Genomic DNA, 21,229 nt, shown 5'->3' on the forward strand with positions numbered 1-21,229 from the left:
GTCCTGCACAACATAGGGGCAAAATAGATAATATGCCCTGTGGAAACATAGGGTTAATGTAGCGCTGCCCCTGCCCCTGCCCCCGCTGCCCCGTAGAACAGAAAGCATTTTCTGACGGGTTAATGCTATGCTGCACTGCACTGCACAACATAGGGTTAAAATAGATAATATGCCCTGTGGAAACATAGGGTTAATGTAGCGCTGCCCCCGCTGCCCCGTAGAACAGAAAGCATTTTCTGACGGGTTAATGCTATGCTGCACTGCCCTGCACAACATAGGGTTAAAATAGATAATATGCCCTGTGGAAACACAGGGTTAATGTAGCGCTGCCCCTGCCCCTGCCCCCGCTGCCCCGTAGAACAGAAAGCATTTTCTGATGGGTAAGCAAAATCCGACGTTGCACCGGCACCTGGTCTTTATTACATGCCAGGCGCCCCGTAGTGGGCGCAGGGGTTAATAATTCATCCTCAGGCCAGGACTGATCACACATAAAACCAGCGCTTTGAGTGGACCGGCTCGAGCCTGGCCTCTGCAGGGCACCCCGTGACCCCGCTAGCCCCGCCCCCTGCTGGCAGCTCTTCCTGCCTTAGTGAGCATGCGCAGGATTCACACACTGCTTATCGGCACACCTGCCTTTGTGAGCATGCGTAGGATTCACACACTGCTTATCGGCACACCTGCCTTTGTGAGCATGCGCAGGATTCACACACTGCTTATCTGCACACGCGCAGTAGGATTCCAGCTAAATGTCCGGATCGCGTCCTCCAGCTTCTTAATTATAACGTCTTCGGAGAGTTGAACTGACTCTGATGTGATTGAGCGTTTTATTCCTGTGAATTCTCGAAGTCTCTGAGCAGCTCTGGTGATTAGTGTCTTCTACCGTGTGATTAGTGTCTCTCGCCCTGGTGATTGCGTCATCGCGTTGCGGTGACACGTGGCTCATGATCTGCGCAGCCGCACTCACTGCTAGAACCCCGCGATCCCTCTCCTCTTAGTCTGGGGGCCCAGGTCGGTCTCCGTCCTATCCCGCTTAGTTTTGCGCTAATTGAGGGAAGTTCATGATCCACAATTACTAGAGAGAGCTCCATCCAAGATCACTGCGGAGGAATCCATGTAGACTCACTCATCCAACACCCTGGGGAGAAACCCATCCAGGATTACTGGGGAGACATCCCTCCAATATCACTGGAGAGGAATCCATCCACTATCACTGAACTGAAATCCACCGAGGATCATTGAACTTAAATCCACCCGAGGATCACTGAACTTAAATCCACCCGAGGATCACTGAACTGAAATCCACCCAAGATCCCAGAACTTAAATCCACCCGAGGATCACTGAACTGAAATCCACCCAAGATCCCAGAACTGAAATCCATCCAGGATCCCTGAATTTAAACCCATCCTGGATCACTGAACTTAAATCCACCCGAGGATCACTGAACTTAAATCCACCCGAGGATCACTGAACTGAAATCCACCCAAGATCCCAGAACTGAAATCCACCCAGGATCACTGAGCTGAAATCCATCCAGGATCCCTGAATTTAAACCCATCCTGGATCACTGAACTGAAATCCACCCAGGATCACTGAACTGAAATCCATCCAGGATCCCTGAATTTAAACCCATCCAGAATCCCTGAGCTGAAACCATCCAGGATCCCTGAACTGAAATCCACCCAAAATCACTGAACTGAAATCCATCTATCCAAGATCACTGGCGGAGATGCCTGGACAGGGGTCAGATGAGGTGAGTTGTCTCCATTGTTGTGTGCTTGTGGACAGCAGCCGTTGCTGCCATCTCGACCCATGCCACAAGGTCCTCAGCCAACTGGAACTATCCTTTGGACGGTCACTAAATATGTTATGTACCATCTGTGTATGTGTGATAGATGCTGGGGAGATAATGAGGAGAGCCGAGCCAATGGGTCTGATTTGGCCAAAAGGCCGACTTAGGAGAGCAGTCTGCCTCTCTGGCCACCTCTTCAGTGCCCTGTACATCTCACATACCACCTGTTACAATTGATCCGTGCCCTCGGTGGGGCCCCGTGAGCATGCCCCCATCCCCACGTACCTTAACGAAGAGGCGGACACAGGTCTGCCTTCTTTGGGCCCCAGGGCACTCTGACACACAGCAGGCCATGCCTTTATTTTGCGCATGCGCGACGGCGAACCTTGCCTTCATGCCCACGTAACTTGCTCTGTCACATCCCTCCTTTTTCCTAACAAGACAACAATTTTCATTATTAACATTAACTTGGTATCAACGTGACACAGTGAACATGAGTCTGATACAGTAAAAAGTGTTTCATCCCAACGTGGGCAAGTACCGTCTGCTTGTGGTCCTCGTTAGCCTGAGTCCAAGATGTAGTCCTTGAATCAGACCACTCTTCGACTGGTTACCTGCAGGGACTGGGTCACTCAGGTTCAGGGTCTCCTGGGTCCACCTCGAGAGCAGGTCCACTCGACGCTGCCCGAGCCAGGAATAGCCCCATGGCAGGTTCCTGCCAGGGTTCTCTCGTGGCAATCTTCTTGAAAAAGCATGAGTTTCTTGTAACAGTTTCCCGTTGATCAGCCACCGTCACCATGGACCCATTGACATGGATTACCCCCATGGGGGTGGACTCATAGTTGAGGCACAGCTTCCCTTCTTGGTGTCGATTCCTCACTTCAATGTCCTACCACTCCAAGTTTCCCCTGACGTTCTCGCTCTCATTGTGAGCCCATCGGTCCTCCAGTGTCTTTTGATCATCTATGACACCTGGTGGTCGGCCATCGATTTCTGCTATGAGCCCCCTCGGGCATCGGCTGAACAGCGCCTCGGCTGGGGCCACCCCTGTAGACTGATGGGGCATTGATCGATATTCTCGAAGGAACTGATACAGGTTTCTCTTTAGTTCCCCTTCTTGATTCTGTGAGATTCTAAAAATCTTATTGAGGGTGCGCATGAATCGCTCCACCTCCCTATTGGCCCTTGGCCATGCTGGAGTGACTTTCCGGTGTACGATGTCGTAGTCATGCATGAATTCCGCAAACCATCTGCCGTGAAACGGCCGCCCATTGTCTGAGCACACGACCCGGGTAAGCCCATGGGTTGCGAAGATCTTCTCCATTGCCTGTATGGTGTGATCACTTGACGTTGATTCGACAATCTCCACCTCTGGATAGCGTGACCACTGGTCAGTTAGTACTAAGAAGTGCATACCCCTCCCAGTGGATCCAAAGTCAGCGTGCACCATACCCCATGGGGTTCCGCTCCGTTGCATCGACTCGATGCATGGCTCCTTGTTTACTGGTGCGGCCGCTTGGCACCAGGCACATTGTCGAATGTACTCATTGACCTTTCCTTCTAATTCCGGGAACCATACCTTTGGTCTCAGCCTTGCTTTGGTCTTCGCAGTGCCCTGGTTGCCACTGTGGGATAGTTCGAGCACCCTCCCAATCAATTTCCGAGGTACCACTATTTGTCTCCCTCGGAGTAACAGTCCTTCGTCTGATCATGACAGCTCGTGTCAGGCCCTCCACAGTGACTGTAAATCGCGCTGACTGTCTCTATCCCTGCGGGAAAATGTCTACAGCCCCACAGAATTGCCAGCGCTTCTCTTTCAATTTGAGAATATCTTTGCTCAGTGTCTGTCAACGCCTTGCTGGCGTATACAATGGGTTTCATTTGGACTTGCGAGTCAGTCTGGAGCAGCAGGTCTGCTGCTACGTGTCTTGTAATATGAACGCATCTTTCTCTGGCAGGTCTGCTTCCATGTGTCTTGTAATATAAATGCATCTTCCTCTGGCAGGTCTTCTTCTACGTGTCTTGTAATATGAATGCATCTTCCTCTGGCATGACTGCTTCTACGTGTCTTGGACTATGAATGCATCTTTCTCTGGCAGGTCTGCTTCTACGTGTCTTGTAATATGAATGCATCGTTCTCTGGCAGGTCTGCTTCCATGTGTCTTGTAATATGAATGCATCTTCCTCTGGCAGGTCTGCTTCTACGTGTCTTGTAATATGAACGCATCTTCCTCTGGCACGTCTGCTTCTACGTGTCTTGTAATATGAATGCATCTTCCTCTGGCAGGTCTGCTTCTACGTGTCTTGTAATATGAACACATCTTCCTCTGGCAGGTCTGCTTCTACGTATCTTGTAATATGAATGCATCTTCTCCTGGCAGGCCTGCTTCTACGTGTCTTGTAATATGAACGCATCTTCCTCTGGCAGGTCTGCTTCTACGTGTCTTGTAATATGAATGCATCTTTCTCTGGCAGGTCTGCTTCTACATGTCTTGTAATATGAATGAATCTTCCTCTGCCATGACTGCTTCTACGTGTCTTGTAATATGAATGCATCTTCCTCTGGTAGGTCTGCTTCTACGTGTCTTGTAATATGAATGCATCTTCCTCTAGCATGACTGCTTCTACGTGTCTTGTAATATGAATGCATCTTCCTCTGGCAGGTCTGCTTCTACGTATCTTGTAATATGAATGCATCTTCCTCTGACAGGTCTGCTTCTACGTGTCTTGTAATATGAACGCATCTTCCTCTGGCAGGTCTGCTTCTATGTGTCTTGTAATATGAACGCATCTTTCTCTGGCAGGTCTAATTCTACGTGTCTTGTAATATGAACGCATCTTTCTCTGGCAGGTCTGCTTCTACGTGTCTTGTAATATGAATGCATCTATCTCTGGCAGGTCTGCTTCTACGTGTCTTGTAATATGACCACATCTATCTCTGGCAGGTCTGCTTCTACGTGTCTTGTAATATGACCACATCTTCCTCTGGCATGACTGTTTCTACATGTCTTGTAATATGAACGCATCTTTCTCTGGCAGGCCTGCTTCTACGTGTCTGGTAATATGAATGCATCGTCCTCTGGCAGGTCTGCTTCTACGTATCTTGTAATATGAATGCATCTTCTCCTGGCAGGCCTGCTTCTACGTGTCTTGTAATATGAACGCATCTTCCTCTGGCAGGTCTGCTTCTACGTGTCTTGTACTCCCTTTTAGAAACTCACATTTTTCCCAGTGCAGCGTCAAACCCAGGTCTCGGCTCTTTTTCTATGCCTTTTCCAGCCTGGTCGTGTGTTCTGTTTCTGAGGTTGCGTACACCAATATGTCTTCACTTAGATTGATTATGCCCTACAGGCCAGTGAGGGCGCCCCTGATGACATTCTGGAACACCTCAGCGGCAGAGGAAATCCCAAAGCTCAAACATTTATACTGGTATATGCCATTGTGTGTTGTAAAAATAGTTATACACCTGGATTCGGGGGTGCAGTTCAAGTTGGTGATAACCCAAACGCAAATCAAGCTTTGAGAAGAACTTGGCACCCAGAAGCTCACCCACTAAATTGTCCAGTGTCAGCGTGAGGTGAGGTTCCTTTTTTATCGCGAGGTTACTTTTTTATCGTGAGGTTGGGTAGCCTCATGTCCACGCAAATGCGTACGGCTCATGGCTGATTGGGCTTAGCCACCACGACGATCGGGGACACCCATGGGGTGGGGCCATCAACTTTCTCGATGATATCCGAGTCTACTAGATTTTGTAGCTCTTGCTCCACTTGAGTTCGTAGGTGGAAGGGTATGCGCCTGTGCTTCAATGCTGTTGGGCGCACTGATTCATCTATATGCAGTTTGATTGCCTCCCCTTTTAGTTTCCCTACTCCCTGAAAGACGTCTGCGAATCTGGTGACAATGTCTTTGATGTCTGCTTCATATACTGAGAGCACAAAATGCACAATGTCTAGCGCCTTAGATGCGGCACAACTCAGGAGCGAGTGTGGGCTGACGTCTGTCACAAAGAACCTTGCCCTGATGGTGTTGTTGGCGTGGGTGACTGGATCCACAAACGTTCCTCGGAGTGGAAGTGGATGATCTCCACCAAATGAGTAGATCTTTGCTTTGGTTTCCCCAAGCACTCGTGGTCCTGGTCGTGACTCGTTATGTCTTGTCGCCAGCACACATACTGACTAGCCTGTGTCTATTAACGCGGGAGTTGGAGTCTCACAAATGTCCACCACGCATGTGGGCTGCCTCCTTTTCTTGGTTTTAGAGTCAATGTTTGATACGAAGAACACCTCTTCATCTTCTTCTTCCTCCGCAATCTTCAGCTCCTGGCGCTCCTGCTCCACCACGGCTAGGTGTCTTGGTCTGCGCCACCCACAATTGCAGCTGGCTGGCTATTCTTTTATTTTAGAAAAAAGTGACCACTCAGACACATGTGCAGTGTGCTTCCTGGTCTCTAGGTGGCTGAGCACAGAGCTGAGAGAGCCAGGGAATTCATGAGTAGCACCGAGGCAGTGCCCAATCAGGGGTCTGTTGAAACATAATCTTTTAGAAAAATCAGTGCGTGGGTGTCCATTGTAACGAAAGCAGAGACACATGTGGCAGCCACACCAATTGTACGGCCTTCTGGTGGGTGGCAGACACCTTTTAGCTTTTGTCATCGCAAAACGTGGCAGCAATGCGTGCCAACAACCAGAGACAGTTTCACGCAGTGGCCGTTTCAAAATGTGTCATTGTGCACTCACTTACAATCCACATAGGAGAACCTAGCATATTTAGTGTCATGTACTTTCTTAATATTCTTTTTTTACAAACTGTCAAAACTTTGACTTTGACAAATTAATACTAATGCCATCTACAATATTAATATATAATCTAGCGTGAGTGCAGATAACATCTGTGGTTTAAAAAATATTGAAATATTAATTTTTCATTCGCTTAAACATGTTTCTAATAAAGGAAAAAGGCTCAGGCATTACATGGTGCAATATTTTACCTAGCAGTTTTCCCCATTGTTGTCCAGTTTGCGGAGTGCAGTTTGTGCAGGGCCTGTCACCCATGCATATCCCCTACTCTGCCCTCCACCCCAAACAATGGGGTGTATGGTCGTGTTAATCATCAAAAGCAAAATCCACAAGGTTCTACAAGGGTTTTGGGGAGGCCCTGCCAGGCCCTTTTATTGAAGAAGGCGAGCACTGCGGCTGAGCACTGCAATTCAACAGAAGTGCTGTTTCGTCCAGGAACTGGAAAGTGGGTCAGGTGGGAGTGGGTGTGGGGAAGAAGGGATGTCGGGATGGGCCTTTTTCTGAATGAATCTTTCTGCTGAGGGTGGGAAAGGGAATTGCGGAGAGACTGCCTGCCCTAGAATAAGCACCATAATGATGTATTTGTACATTTTTGTTCTGGACAAGCAGGTGCCAGGAGGGTCTTGGCTTGGTTTCAAGGACCCATTGGCTTGAACCTTGTGCTGAGCTCCAAGGAGCAACTTGACCTGAGCGGGCTCGAGCTCCACCTGGCTTTCTCACAGCTGAGCATCCAGCAAGTTGAGAGCCCAGTGGGCCCTGTGTGTTGGTGCCCACTTGATCTTGGCACTGCAGACAGAAGATAAGGTCAGAAGGTTAAACAAAGGTTTTGTGGTTTTGTATTTTATGTGTGCATGCATGTCTGATTGTAATGCACACAGTTTTGTGCGTGAAGGCACAAGAGTTTTTGGGTGATTCCATAGTGCGTGTCTGTGTGCATGTTAGTATCAGAGTGAGTGTATGTGTGTGTACCTGAGCATCTGGGTGTGTAAATTCAATGCATGCACATGTTTGCGTAGTAGGTGGTGTAGAGTAAATCCTGATAAATTCTGGTCAAAGCTTCATGAAAGTGACTTAAAGTGATAATTATTTACTGGCTTAGATGCATTGTGGCTGCAGCCTCATGCAAGTGATTTACAGGCAACATTACTGGCATATATTGTGGATGCAGCTTCATGAAGTGATTTACAGCAACCATTACTGGCACAGATGACCATAACTTTCATAGATAGATTGTGCAAACAGCCCTGTGCAAGTGTTTTACAGTGACCACTACTGGCATAGAAATATTGTGAGCACAGAGCTACCGTATGCGAGTGGCTTACAGGTAATATTACTCATGTAGATTGTGGCTGCAGCCTCGTGCAACTGAATTATGGTGCCCATTACTGGCATCATATATTGATTGTCCACACAACTTCATGCAACCAATTTACAGTGAACATTACTTGCGTTAATTGGAGGTTTTGTAATATTTTATTGCAAAATGATATGTCCATTGCAAGAATCTTTATTTTATGACTTAAACGTTTTGGCTAATGAAAAGAATGTTGTTTTTTTTAAAGAGAATTGACTGGATTTGGCACTAATCTTTTGAGTGAATTGAGCATGACTGACTTGGATTTGATAACCAATCCTGTTAAAGTTAAGTTGTTTTTAAATAAGTTCCTCTGGCAATGTACCCTGGAGGGCCTTCAATCACATGAATCTTTAAGTCATATGAACATGGAGCACAAAAAGCTTGGAATGCTGGCACCATATTTGTCCATTCATCCAAATCGATGTTTAAGATCTTGTTTGAAATTTAAATCGAATTTGTATTTGACAATGGAAATATTGGTCAAATACAGCAGAATTCTGTAGATTTTGTGGGAAAACTGAGTCTCTGGAAACCGTTAGACATTTGATATCTGCTTGCACTGCACTTAATGGAAAGAGAGTAATGTTTTTAAAAACATTTATTGGTGTCAATATACAATATGTCACAAGTCTCTCCCCTTCTCACCTGTTTTTGTTGTGTACTTGAGACCTTCTGGGATTTCTTCTTTTTCACGGTCTGGGATTTGTATAGACCCGAACGCTGATCCTCGGCGTCCAGCGTGAGGCTAGCGGTTCTGTTTCCGGGAGCATTCAGAAGTCTAGGGTAAATACCAGGATGTAAATAAGGTACGCTCGGGGGCACGGAAGTCCGTGACTCGAGCGCGGAAGGGGTTCCAGGAAGTTAGGAGAGGAATTTGGGGACAGGACGGGGATTCAAGGAACTGGGAACAAGGATTCAAGCGAGAGCCCCGATCGAACTCCAGCTAAACACGTCCGACTACATGTAGCGGTAGCGTTGAGACGCGCAGAGCCGCAGGGGCATGTCTCTTTTGTAAGGCGAGCAGCGTGGAACGCATAGACTGACCAGGAACGTTCCGTTCCGGGCGGCCATGTTGGAAGGATCACTGCATTCAATCCCCTGCGAGCCAGGGACCAGGAGGTCCAGAAAGGACGCAGACGACGGTTCATGACAGTATGCCTCCTCTGAAAACCAGCTCCTCCGGGTTTGCCCGGATGGATCAGATGAAATCGTCGAACCAGCCTGGGAGCATTCATGTTTGACACTGGTTCCCAGGTACGCTCACTGGAAGGGTAAACTTTCCACTCAACCAGATATTGTAGTTGACCACGTCGATATCTTGAGTCACAAATCCTGGAAACCTCGTATTCCAGTTGATCATTTACAATAACGGGTAGATCTAGGAGCTGTTCGGGATGACTGAATGTATGGTTTTAACAGAGAAGTGTGAAATACTGGATGGATTCTTTTCCAGGATTCGGGTAACTGAAGCCGAAAGGCCACTGGGTTGATGATTTCCTGTATAGAAAAGGGACTGTAATATCTGGGAGCCAGTTTATTAGGGCGTAGATGTCAAGGAAGGAGCTTCGAGGATAACCAAACCTTATCTCCTACTGAGTAGGAAGGTCCAGGTCTTCTTTTGGAGTCAGCATAACGTTTGACATCTTTTCGGGCCCTTTCTAGGTATTCCTTAACATCCTTGTGTACTGTGATGAGGTTTCCGATCCAGGAGTCTACTGCAGGCACTGGGGTAGGGTGTGGGAGTACGGAGGGTAGGACAGATGGATGGAATCCTTGACTACAGAAGAAGGGACTGGTCTTGATAGCTGAATGATCTGAATTGTTATAAGCGAATTCGGCCATAGCTATTAGGAGTGACCAATCATCCTGAACTTTGGTGGCGAAGCAACAAAGGTATTGTTTGAGAGTCTGGTTCACACGTTCAGTGGCCCCATTGGTTTGTGGGTGGTAGCCAGAAGATAGGGCACGTTGGATTCCCAGAATACGACTTACTTACTTCCAGAACTGAGATATGTACTGGGCTCCTCAGTCTGAAATGATCTTGGGAGGCAGCCCATGAAGTCGGAATATGTGTTCCAGGAAGATTCCGGCAAGGTCAGATGAGGACGGCAGTTTGGATAAGGGTGTAAAATGAGCCATATGAGTAAACAAATCAATAGTGACCATGATTGTCGTGTAGCCTCTAGAGGGTGGTAATTCCACAATAAAACCAGTGGCGATGATTTCCCAGGGTCTTGTTGGTATTGCTGGTTGAAGTAGGAGTCCTGCTGGCTTCTTATTATCATGTTTGTTCTGATTGCAAAATGCGCACGTTTGGACATGGATCCTAATGTCATCCTTCATCTTCGGCCACCAAAACTGTCTTTGTACTAGATGGGGAGTGTTGGTAATCCCACGATGTCCCGAATGTAAGGTATCATGATATAGACTTGTGAACCTTTGTCTCAGTCCAGGAGTGGGAATGACTAAGCGGTTGTCCTTGAATAGATACCCGTCCTTTGCTGTGAGATTCCATCTATTATTTCTCTTGTGCTCCTTCCAGATATCTGAAATTCGAGTTTGGCTCTGGATATTCTCCAGGAGAGTGAGTGCTTGGGCAACAAAGATTGTGTGGGGAAACATCTTTGGAAAGGTCCGATCCTCAGGGTTTTCGTAGTCTGGACGTCTGGATAAGGCATCAGCAATTTATGTTATGTGTTCCGGGAATGTGATGGATTTGGAACTGATATTGAGCAAAAAAGAAAGCCCAACGGGCTTGATGACTGTTTCTGCATTCCAGGGATTGTAGGACTTGACGTTTTCGATGATCCGTGTGGACCTGCACTGGGTGTTTGGCTCCCAGGAGGAGATAGCGCCAATCAGTAAAGGCTTGACGAATGGCAAGCAATTCCTTTTCCAGAATGGAGTAATGGGTTTCACTGGGAGTTGGAGTGCAAGAAAGATAGGCGATGGGGTGTTCTAACTTGTCGTCCAATTCTTGTTTTAGGACGGCCCCAATGGCGTAGTTGGAAGCATCAGTTTCAACAAGAAAGGGTCGATCTATGTCAGGTTGGGCTAGGATGGGGGCTTGTGTGAACTCTGACTTCAGATGGTGAAAGGCCGCGTCTTGGGTTGAGGTCCACAAGAAGGGGGTGTCTTTCTTTAATAATGAGACGATAGGGTGCACAATCTCAGAAAAGGTTGGTATGAATTTCCGATAAAAATTTGCAAGTCCTAGGAAGGATTGTATCTGTTTCACGGTGGTTGGAGTAGGCCAGGATAAAATGGAGTCTACCTTTGAGGAATCCATACCAATTCCTTTAGGGCTAAGGACAAATCCGAGATAGTGAACAGTTGAAACGTGAAAAAGACACTTCTCAGGCTTGGCCAGGAGCTTATGTTCTCGTAGACGTTGCAAGACTGCCTTCACGTGCTCTTCATGTCTACGATGGTCCTTTGAATATATCAGTATATCGTCTAGATATACTATAACGAAGATGAACAACATATCAGAGAACACTCGATCCATGAAACGTTGGAAAACTGCTGGGGCATTAGCAAGTCCGAAGGGCATGACCAGGTATTCAAAATGGCCGAAGGGGGTTCTAAAGGCTGTTTTCCATTTGTCACCCTCCTTTATACGAATGAGATGGTAGGCACCCTTTAGGTCTAATTTTGTAAAGATTACTGCACCTCTGACTGCTTCTAGGATATCCGAGATGAGGGGCAGGGGATAACGGTCCTTGAGAGTGCACTGATTTTAGACGGTAGTCCAAACATGGTCTGAGCTCCTTGGTATCTTTCTTGGGAACAAAGAACAATGAAGCACCCGCTGGAGATTTGGATGGTCGTATGGTGCCATTTTCCAAGTTAGTATCCAGGTATTCTCGGAGAGCCCTCTTTTCAGGTTCAGATAATATAAACATTCTGCCGAAAGGAATCACTGCTGAGGGTTCGGTATCGATGGCACAATCCTCTGACCTGTGAGGAGGAAGAGCTTGAACTATAGCGGTTGAAAAGACATCAGAAAAGGCTTGGTAGGCTCTGGGAATCTGGGTGATGTTAGAAACGGTGACTGGATTTTGTTGGCTCTCTAGGAAGTCTTCAGAAGGCTTTGGTAAGGTATTCAGGGATAAGCAGTGAGCCATACAATGTTCATATCCAAGGAACAGGGAGCCTGCTGCCGAATTGTTGTAGGGATTGTGCCTTTGTAGCCAGGGCATTCCAAGAACCATCGGATAATGGGCTGAAATAATGATGCCAAATTTGATCCTTTCTCGATGGTGATTTATAGAGAGTAGAAGCTCTTTAGTCTGAAGGGTTATGGGTCCTGAAGAAAGAGGTCTCCCATCAATTGCCTCTACTGGTTGCATTGTTACTCGGCTTTCATGTGGGATGTTGTGAGCAGTGACCCAATCTTGATCTAGGAATACGCCCATAGCTCCGCAGTCTACTAATGCCAGAATGGGGTAGGATTCTGTCTTGGAAGGCGATAGTAGGGCCTGAAGAACCACAAGATTATTTTGTCCAGGAGAGTTCAAGGATGGAATTGATGTGGAGCAAACATCTCTCTCCCGACACTGTGCTCCATCTAGGATCGGGAGCTGGCGTTTCCCGAACGCCGTGGAGGAGCAACAGGACATTCTCTCACAAGATGTTTATCGGAGGCGCAATACATGCACAGACCAGTGTGGATTCGTCGCATCCTTACTTGAGGGGTAATGGGTACCCGGAAGGCTCCTAGTTGCATAGGTTCTGGGTCCGGGGTAGAAGGAACAGTAGGCTCTGATCTAGGCGCATGTTCCGTGATGGTCTTTTGGAAACTCACTTTAGACTTCTTTTTCTCTGCTCTTCTTTCTTGGATTCGGAAATCTATTTGTAAGGAAAGGTCCATAAGAGCCTGGAAGGAGCTTGGGCGGGCAACCCTTGCTAACTCATCTTTTATTTCTTCGTTCAGCCCCCTTCAGAAGAGAGTAAAGCTAGCTTCTGGAGACCAGTCTGCTTCCTTCACGAGTTGTTTGAAACAAGTAACATAGGTGAGCATATCCTGGGACCCTTGTTGAAACTCGAGCAGTCTCTCTTGAGCACTGTACACCTGTTCTGGGTGATCAAACATTTCCTTAAGGGCTCTCACAAAGCCATCATAGTCATCCAGGAGGGCGTCACCTGAATTAACTAGGGGGGTTGCCCAAGTCAATGCATTTCCAGTGAGGTGTGAGATCATAAAGCCCACCTTTGCCCTAGGAGTGGAGAAATAGTAGGGCTTGAAGGTGAAGTGAACTAAACACGAATGAAAAATGCGCAGAGAGTCTTGGAGGAACCGTCATACTTGTCCACTATTCCTCCCAATACCACACTTTCTTTGGTTGCAGAATCACGTGATAAGACTAGCTGTTTTAATGCAGCGTTCTCTTCCTTGAGGTTCTGTACCTCCATAGTTAATTCCTGCATACCTCGCATGAGGTCTTGAACGGCGGCTTCCATCTCTGTGTCTGTATCGTTTTTAAGGCATCTCAATCTGTCACAAATCTCTCCCCTTCTCACCTGTTTTTTGTTGTGTACTTGCGACCTTCTGGGATTTCTTCTTTTTCACGGTCCGGGATTTGTATAGACCCAAACGCTGATCCTCGGCGTCCAGCGTGGCGCTAGCGGTTCTGTTTCCGGGAGCGTTCAAAAGTCCAGGGTAAATACCAGGATGTAAATAAGGTACGCTCGGGGGCACGGAAGTCCGTGACTCGAGCGCGAAAGGGGTTCCAGGAAGTTAGGAGAGCAATTTGGGGACAGGACAGGGATTCAAGGAACTGGGAACAAGGATTCAAGCGAGAGCCCTGATCGAACTCCGGCTAAACACGTCTGACTACAGGTAGCGGTAGCGTTGAGACGCGCAGAGCCGAGGGGTGTGTCTCTTTTGTAAGGCGAGCAGCGTGGAACGCATAGACTGACCAGGAGCGTTCCGTTCCGGGCGGCCATGCTGGAAGGATCACTGCATTCAATCCCCTGCGAGTCAGGGACCAGGAGGTCCAGAAAGGATGCAGACGACTGTTCATGACAATGAAGGTAAGGCTGGGGAATTCTGCAACGTTTCTTTAGCAGGTCGCATTACCGCAATGGTTTTATAAATAGCAGTCATTTGGAAGAGGATGTATAGTTTTAATAATATTTTTTTAATATTGTAAAGTGTTATGTTTTATGAAATCATAGAGGTTCATTTTAATGTTGATAGAATTTGCTGTGTTGTTTAACGGATTGTGCGTTATTGTGTATTATGAACTTGTATATTGGTCTGTTTTGTTTTGGTGCAATACTTTTTATTTTTTATTTTGTAAAGGTTAAAGGTTATTTGATTAACCACAAAACCTAATTAAAAAAACAATAGTAATAATAACTCACCAAATGTAAATTGTATGGCTTTTTACCCCATGTTGTTCAAAATGTTGCTGTCAAATGTAGCATATCAACACATTTTTTACAAATCTTCTCAAGGGAGTGGGGAGCCTCCCAAGCTCCCCAACATTATTACTGGCATATGTATATTAGTGGTCGCAGCCTTACACAAGTGATTTACAGTAATAATCATTACTGGCATATATAGATCATGGTTTCAGCCTCACCATTACTGGCATAGGTAAATAGTGCATAGCTGAAAAGCAGGGACCCCCATCCCTGGATTGAGGGAACACAATATTCAACAGCAGAACAAAACATCCTGAGGGATTAATTACAAAAGTATTTTTTAAAAATGTATTGATACAAAATATTGATTTAATCAAGAAGAAATCCAAAGTAAATTGAATTAAAGCAGGACAATAATGAGGAGAACAATGGGCCTCATTACGAGGTTGGAGGTAGCCATGCCCTTAATAAGGGCATGGCTACCCCTAAACCCAGGTCCGGGTCCCGCAAAAGGGGACTTACCGACCCATTCCGACCTTGGAGGGCCCGGTAATTCCCTTTCGGGGGACCCGGACCCGGTACATCCACATTCCCATTTGAGCCCCCATAGGGCTCTATGGGAATGGGGAGGATGGTAACAATGGTCCCGTTAATAACGGGGCCGTTGCTACCATCTGGTACTGCTCGCTGTTAGGGAGAATTCTCTGTTTAGGCTGAATTTCCTAACCTAGTGAGTCCCCCAGCAGCTTTTCTGGATTTCTGGAGTTTGTTTTTTCCATCCTGCCAAGAGTGAGACTCTTTTTCTCCCACTCTTGGACATGAATGTGTGTAATTCCTTGAAATGTCAATGTGTTCTATGGGCTATGGGGTCTCCATAGGGTCTCATATGTTTTTGCTATGTGTGTTACACTGCACCCTCCGTGCCGTAGCACTGGGGCGTCCTAGAGGACCTCCATAATAGACTCCATACCCGGGGACTGACTACTGTCTCTCCGGGCATGTAAAGTCACCATTGGCTTTACTAGAGCTAAATTTACTAACAGAACTAGTACAAACCATCCTATTGTGGACATACTAGTAGGGGTAATTCGATTACTCCTGGGTCTGTTATTCGAGGGGGCACTGTCCCGTCCCCCCTCGTCGAGTTTTGGCTGGTGGCAGTGGAAACTACTTGTTATATTCGACCCCGAATGTAACCCTATGGGATTCGTCCCATTGTTGGAGATTGATACTTTTTCCCGTCAATCTCTAACATACCACCGGTCTACTTATCTTAAATAAGTCTATCGGATGGTATTTTCTGCCAGAACTCGGCTTTCTAAAATAGCGTCTGTGTTCGTCTCTGTGACTCCTAAACCAAAGGTTGAGCCCTTTGTTCCTCTTTTGGCGGGCCTCTGTACAGAGACCCTCCAAAGTGATGCCATTCTGTCTGGGTTACCACAGGGGTGTAGGAGGGGGTTTAGGCACCCTGGACCGAGTTGCCTTGCCAACTCCGGTCGCACTCTGGTGTGATTGGCCCAAGTGGTGAGCTTCCCCGCTCACCACTTAGCATGGTTTGAGTGACAGCTAGGCTGAATGAATGGGGGTTTTCTGCATAAAAGCAGGGCTTTTGGGACCGGATCTTCAGAAGTCACCACAGGACCTAAGAATCCGACGAGGGTAAAGCTGAGCCGACCTGCAACGACGACACCTCCGGTGGAGCCCTGCTGAACCGACTCGCCACTTCCGGACGACAGAGGAGATCTCCCTGCCGGAGAGTCTCTTCCCCTGACTGGTGGGAACAACCAGTCCCCTTTGCTTTTTGTTCGCCTCAGGACGCAGTGGTCGAATTGCCCGTGCAGAGCACCTCGGCAACCGGATAGCCACTACCCTTGTACCGCGACCAAAAGGTGGTGCCTTGTGACGGAGCACTCCGCGGCTGGTCTCTTCCCTGGTGGTACAACGGTCTTCAACTTTCCTTCGACGACGAGATCATCTCTTCTCTTGGCAAAGACCGGACGTGCATCCATCACCAGGAACAACTGCCCCCGCCGGAGCAGTCTCTCCACAACCAAGGTACTGTGTCCGCCTGGCTTCCCTTGTTGCTGGATAGAGTGAGGTGTCTTAATCCTCGCCTCTCCATAGGGTCGCCTCCAAGCTTTCTCTAGCGTGTTGTTCTGAACTGGTCCAATCTGCCGATAACAATTTGCTACAAAGACTCGAACGCATTTCCACTAAGATACTTTTTGGGACATACCGCCTTGCCTCTCTCCGAGTGGGCCTGGCCTCTGAACTTTATGATCTACAGTTGTTCTTGTCTTCTTGCCTTGCATTTGTCCGTAAAGTATTGGTACCGTGTTGATTTCGTAACCTACCTTACTTTTCTCTCCCGTCCTAACGAATACTAGAGTGCCATCTAGGGTAACGCATACACCTCTGTCTGCAAATAAGTGATGCTGATAAACCTAGACTTGTCGAACTATTGTTAGGGGGATTGATCTTTTTCTTCGTATAGTAATTGTAATTGAAGTTGTTTGCCGTATTAGTGCCAGAGTGTTTTATATAGATGTGTCGTTAGAAATAAATACCTTTATATCTTTACGCCGAAGCCTTGTTCCGTGTTTACTTGTTTTACTGTGTGGATTGCCCGATTTTGTATACTCCACATACTGCCTAACTCTTCTTGAGGGAAGTCTGACTGCTCAGCCACAGCTACCAAGTGAATCTGTGTGGTACAGACTGCTACCAAGTGGGTTTTACACCTGTAGTCCTAAATCTTTTGCAGTGGTCCCAGAGGGAACTGCACAGGTTTCCGCCTAACACTCGTAAGTGCTGCTCTGCACGCCTGGTCTGACCAGGTGTTTCAGAGCGGCACCCGCGAGCCTACACGGAATGTTACGGCGAGGTAACAACGGCACCGGTAGCACTACCAGCACCATTGTTGCCTTACCGCAACACTCCTAATGAGGCCCAATGTTTTCTCTTACAACCATAATGACACAAACTCATTACAGTCAACAATACCCTTACCTACACCCGCCACACACAATCATACACAAGCATTTTATGTTCAAGACAAAAACCTATATTTATTTATTTATTCGATATTTATATAGCACGCTTAACCCGGAGGCATCTAGGCGCTGTTCTTTGCATGCATAAAGGAAACGAGGTAACGCGCCTTGAAACACCTGTATATAGGCGCGTTATAAATGCCATATCATATCATATATCATATCATGGGTTGACAGGAATTGTACGGTTCCTGAGGCCCAGTTCACTGTTGTATTGTGAAGTCTTAGCCAAGATAGTCCTAAGGTTAAACCAAACTGCGGAGCTGCAATTACATCAAACTGAGTCTCTTGGTGTTGTAACCCACATTCCAATCGCACGGGTTGTGTTTGCAAGATTTACAAACATAAGCCGAAGAAGGTACCTCGCATTCGTCAATATGGGCTCTCGTATACATGTAGTTGTTACTCGCGTGTGGGTTTCTGCTGGAGGGTTATTTACGTAGTTCTTGTGTGAAAATAAAGCCATGGCACAAATAACAGATTCTGTGACATATGTAGCCTGGAGTGGACACAAAGTGATTTGCATAACCCCATTTGCAAGCAGTTTAACAGGACCGGCTGGTTTCAACGTATAAGGAAACATTTTACCATATCATCACAGGGAGACCCAGTTAACCTAAAAGAATACAAATAAAAGTAAATACCTCATCAGCCCACACGATATACATACTACACATCCTCTCAATCTACAGGGACACAAATTAAGAAAACACTCAGTGTCCCATGTGCCCCACCCTTCCCTGGCTCCTCTGCTACCCCTGCACCATACCTGTCACCCTGGGTGTGTCCCCTTCCCTGGCTCCTCTGCTACCCCTGCAACATACCTGTCACCCCTGGGTGTGTCCCCTTCCCTGGCTCCTCTGCTACCCCTGCACCTCACCTGTCGCCCCTGGGTGTGTCCCCTTCCCTGGCTCCTCTGCTACCCCTGCACCCCACCTGTCGCCCCTGGGTGTGTCCCCTTCCCTGGCTCCTCTGCTACCCCTGCACCATACCTGTCGCCCCTGGGTGTGTCCCCTTCCCTGGCTCCTCTGCTACCCCTGCACCATACCTGTCGCCCCTGGGTGTGTCCCCTTCCCTGGCTCCTCTGCTACCCCTGCACCTCACCTGTCGCCCCTGGGTGTGTCCCCTTCCCTGGCTCCTCTGCTACCCCTGCACCCCACCTGTCACCCCTGGGTGTGTCCCCTTCCCTGGCTCCTCTGCTACCCCTGCACCCCACCTGTCACCCCTGGGTGTGTCCCCTTCCCTGGCTCCTCTGCTACCCCTGCACCATACCTGTCACCCCTGGGTGTGTCCCCTTCCCTTGCTCCTCTTCTACCCCTGCACCCCACCTGTCTCCGCTGGGTGTGTCCCCTTCCCTGGCTCCTCTGCTACCCCTGCACCCCACCTGTCACCGCTGGGTGTGTCCCCTTCCCTGGCTCCTCTGCTACCCCTGCACCCCACCTGTCACCCCTGGGTGTGTCCCCTTCCCTGGCTCCTCTGCTACCCCTGCACCCCACTTGTTACTGTGTGGCGTATGCCCTGTGTACATCGCTCCATTGCCTCCCAGCTCCTCTGCTACCCCTGCACCCTACCTGTCACCCTTTCGTGTGTCTCCTTTATACAGCGCTCTGTTGACTCCCAGCTAGGGAATTATTATAGCAAATGAGGAGGGAGGGAAGGTTGTAAAAAAGTAAGGAAAAGTGTATTCCTTGGACACTGTGTTTACCTGAATGGAATTCATAACTGATGTCACATGTTCTGTTCCAGGTGCAGGTCACCTTCCATGATGCCTCATCCTATTTCTCTGAAGAGGAGTGGACGGTTTTGAAGGAGTGGCAGAAGGAACTTTACAGGAATGTGATGAAGGAAGTTCACCAAGCTCTGCTCTCTCTGGGTAAAGTTATTTTATGTATTTATTTTATTGAGCATATGTTAGGCACTTTATACAACAGAATTGTGTTTCAAAGTGCTACAAGGCTAAATGGGAAGGGAACAGGGTAAATAATAACAACGGCAAAATCAGAAAAATATACAGTTGTGGTCCTACCAGGTCTTGTGGCATTTGGACGTGCAAGTGCAGTGAGGAGAAGTGCAGGGGATGGGGATGTAAAGGGGCGGGGGGTAGAGGAGTGGGCAAGTGCTGGTGGAGGGCCCAGGAGGGAAGTGCTAAGGGGAGCCAAGGAGGACCTCAGGCGAACTTTACTTTGAAGATTTATACTGCGCAACCTATGGACCCGAAGGCTTATGGGCGCAACACACGTAAACGTAACCTACGAAATGAAAATATTGGCAGATCGGCTACTGCCCTATGTCTCTGAGGTAGTGCATATGAATCACTCTGGATTCATACCGAAAAGATCAACCTCCCTGAACCTCCCAGATAAAACCCAGCACCCAGGCAGTGGCGGTCCTGCTTGACATGGAGAAGGCATTTGATTCTGTGGAGTGGGGTTATCTGTTTGAAGTCTTGACTCAATTCGGGGTCCCGGGCTCTTTCCTCACGTCAGTACAGCTAATCTACTCAGGTTCAAGTGCTCAGATAAATGTGGGTAGCAGTCGCTCTCAGGTTTTTAAATTAGGCCGGGGCACAAGACAGGGCTGCCCTCTGTCGCCCTTGCCATTCGCTATGGTAATAGAAATACTAGCGGCCCGTAAGAGGAAATACCATGGACATAGAGGTCTGGCGATGGGATGGGTAAGAGAACTCATTTCATTGTATGCAGATGATGCAGTTGTCTACATTAAGGACCCCAGAAATAACCTGGCCCACTGTCCAGGGAGATAGAAGAATTCAGTACAGTGTCAGTGCTGCGAATCAACAAGGCTAAATCCTCCTTATTCCGTCTAAATGAAAAAACAGCCCGACCCCTTAACACACAGGGCTACAGTTGGAACAGCGGGCGGCCACATACTTGGGAGTTCGGGTTAGTAGGGATGCAAAATTATTGCTAGAAGGCAACCATACCAAATATCTGCAAGCATTGCGATCCAGCTTGGAGAGGTGGTGTGGTATGTCCCTCTCCCTCCTGGGGGAATAAGTATCGCTCAAATTATAGTTATCCCTAAACTATTGTAGACTTTTCAAAATGTCCCCTTATGGCCTGGGGTAGGATTCTTCCAGGAGGTACGCTCGCTACTGAGCAAGCTGACGTGGTACCCCAAGATCCCATGCATAGGGTGGGAGTCACTTGCACAACCTTGGGAAGGGGGGGGTCGGGTGCCTGACGTGGAACTGTACTTCATGGTGGCGCAACTGACATTTACAAAATATTGGATGACAGGCACTCGGCTGACTCCCCATGTTAGGATCGAGCAATGCTTGGTACAACCGTTTTTCCTGCAAGGTTTACTGATCTCAGATAGTACCGACGATAAGTGCAGTTTCGACCCACTAGCGTGTTCAATACACGCCTGGAAGAGAGCTATGAAGAGGATGGTGGTGGATTGCCCCTTTGACCCAGGCATTTCATTTTGGGACATAGACACCCTGGTACCAACCTGCGATAAGGCAATTGCAAGAGATTGGTGTGGGGCGGGCATTGCACGTATCGAAGACATGTACCCTCAAGGACAGTTCGTCTCCCATGACTTGTTTAAGGAAAAAATAGGAGGGGATCTCAACGCACCCTGCAGTACTTCCGAATGAGGGCAGCCTTCAGAGAATGGTCCCCGGAATTACCTAAAATGCCACGCACTACCCCAGTGCTGCAGCTCATTCGGAACTCTCCTGGATGTAGAGGTACACTATCCACACTGTATAAATCGCTGCAGAAAGATGCACCCAGGGAGACATTCAAGTGTAGAGGGAAGTGGGAGGAGGACTCAGGAAAGACCCTGTCGGATAATCAATGGGCTGTGTGTTGTATGGTACCACGCATAAAG

The 21,229-nt window shown here is 47.9% G+C and overlaps 1 protein-coding gene across 1 annotated transcript in view; it reads left to right on the forward strand.

Annotated features, from left to right (window-relative positions):
• The first annotated feature begins 968 nt into the window (after positions 1–968).
• The window catches only part of LOC138489489 (zinc finger protein 345-like), a 194,371-nt gene continuing 174,110 nt past the window's right edge, over positions 969–21,229 (forward strand). The window contains exons 1-2 of the mRNA XM_069617230.1: positions 969–1,751; positions 19,115–19,241. Coding sequence (XP_069473331.1) covers positions 1,728–1,751; positions 19,115–19,241 — 151 coding nt within the window. The 5' untranslated portion in view covers positions 969–1,727. The remainder of the gene's footprint in view (positions 1,752–19,114; positions 19,242–21,229) is intronic.

This window comes from Ambystoma mexicanum, chromosome 9 (assembly GCF_040938575.1).
Source record: "Ambystoma mexicanum isolate Mex_15411 chromosome 9, UKY_AmexF1_1, whole genome shotgun sequence".
Classification (NCBI taxonomy): domain Eukaryota; kingdom Metazoa; phylum Chordata; class Amphibia; order Caudata; family Ambystomatidae; genus Ambystoma; species Ambystoma mexicanum.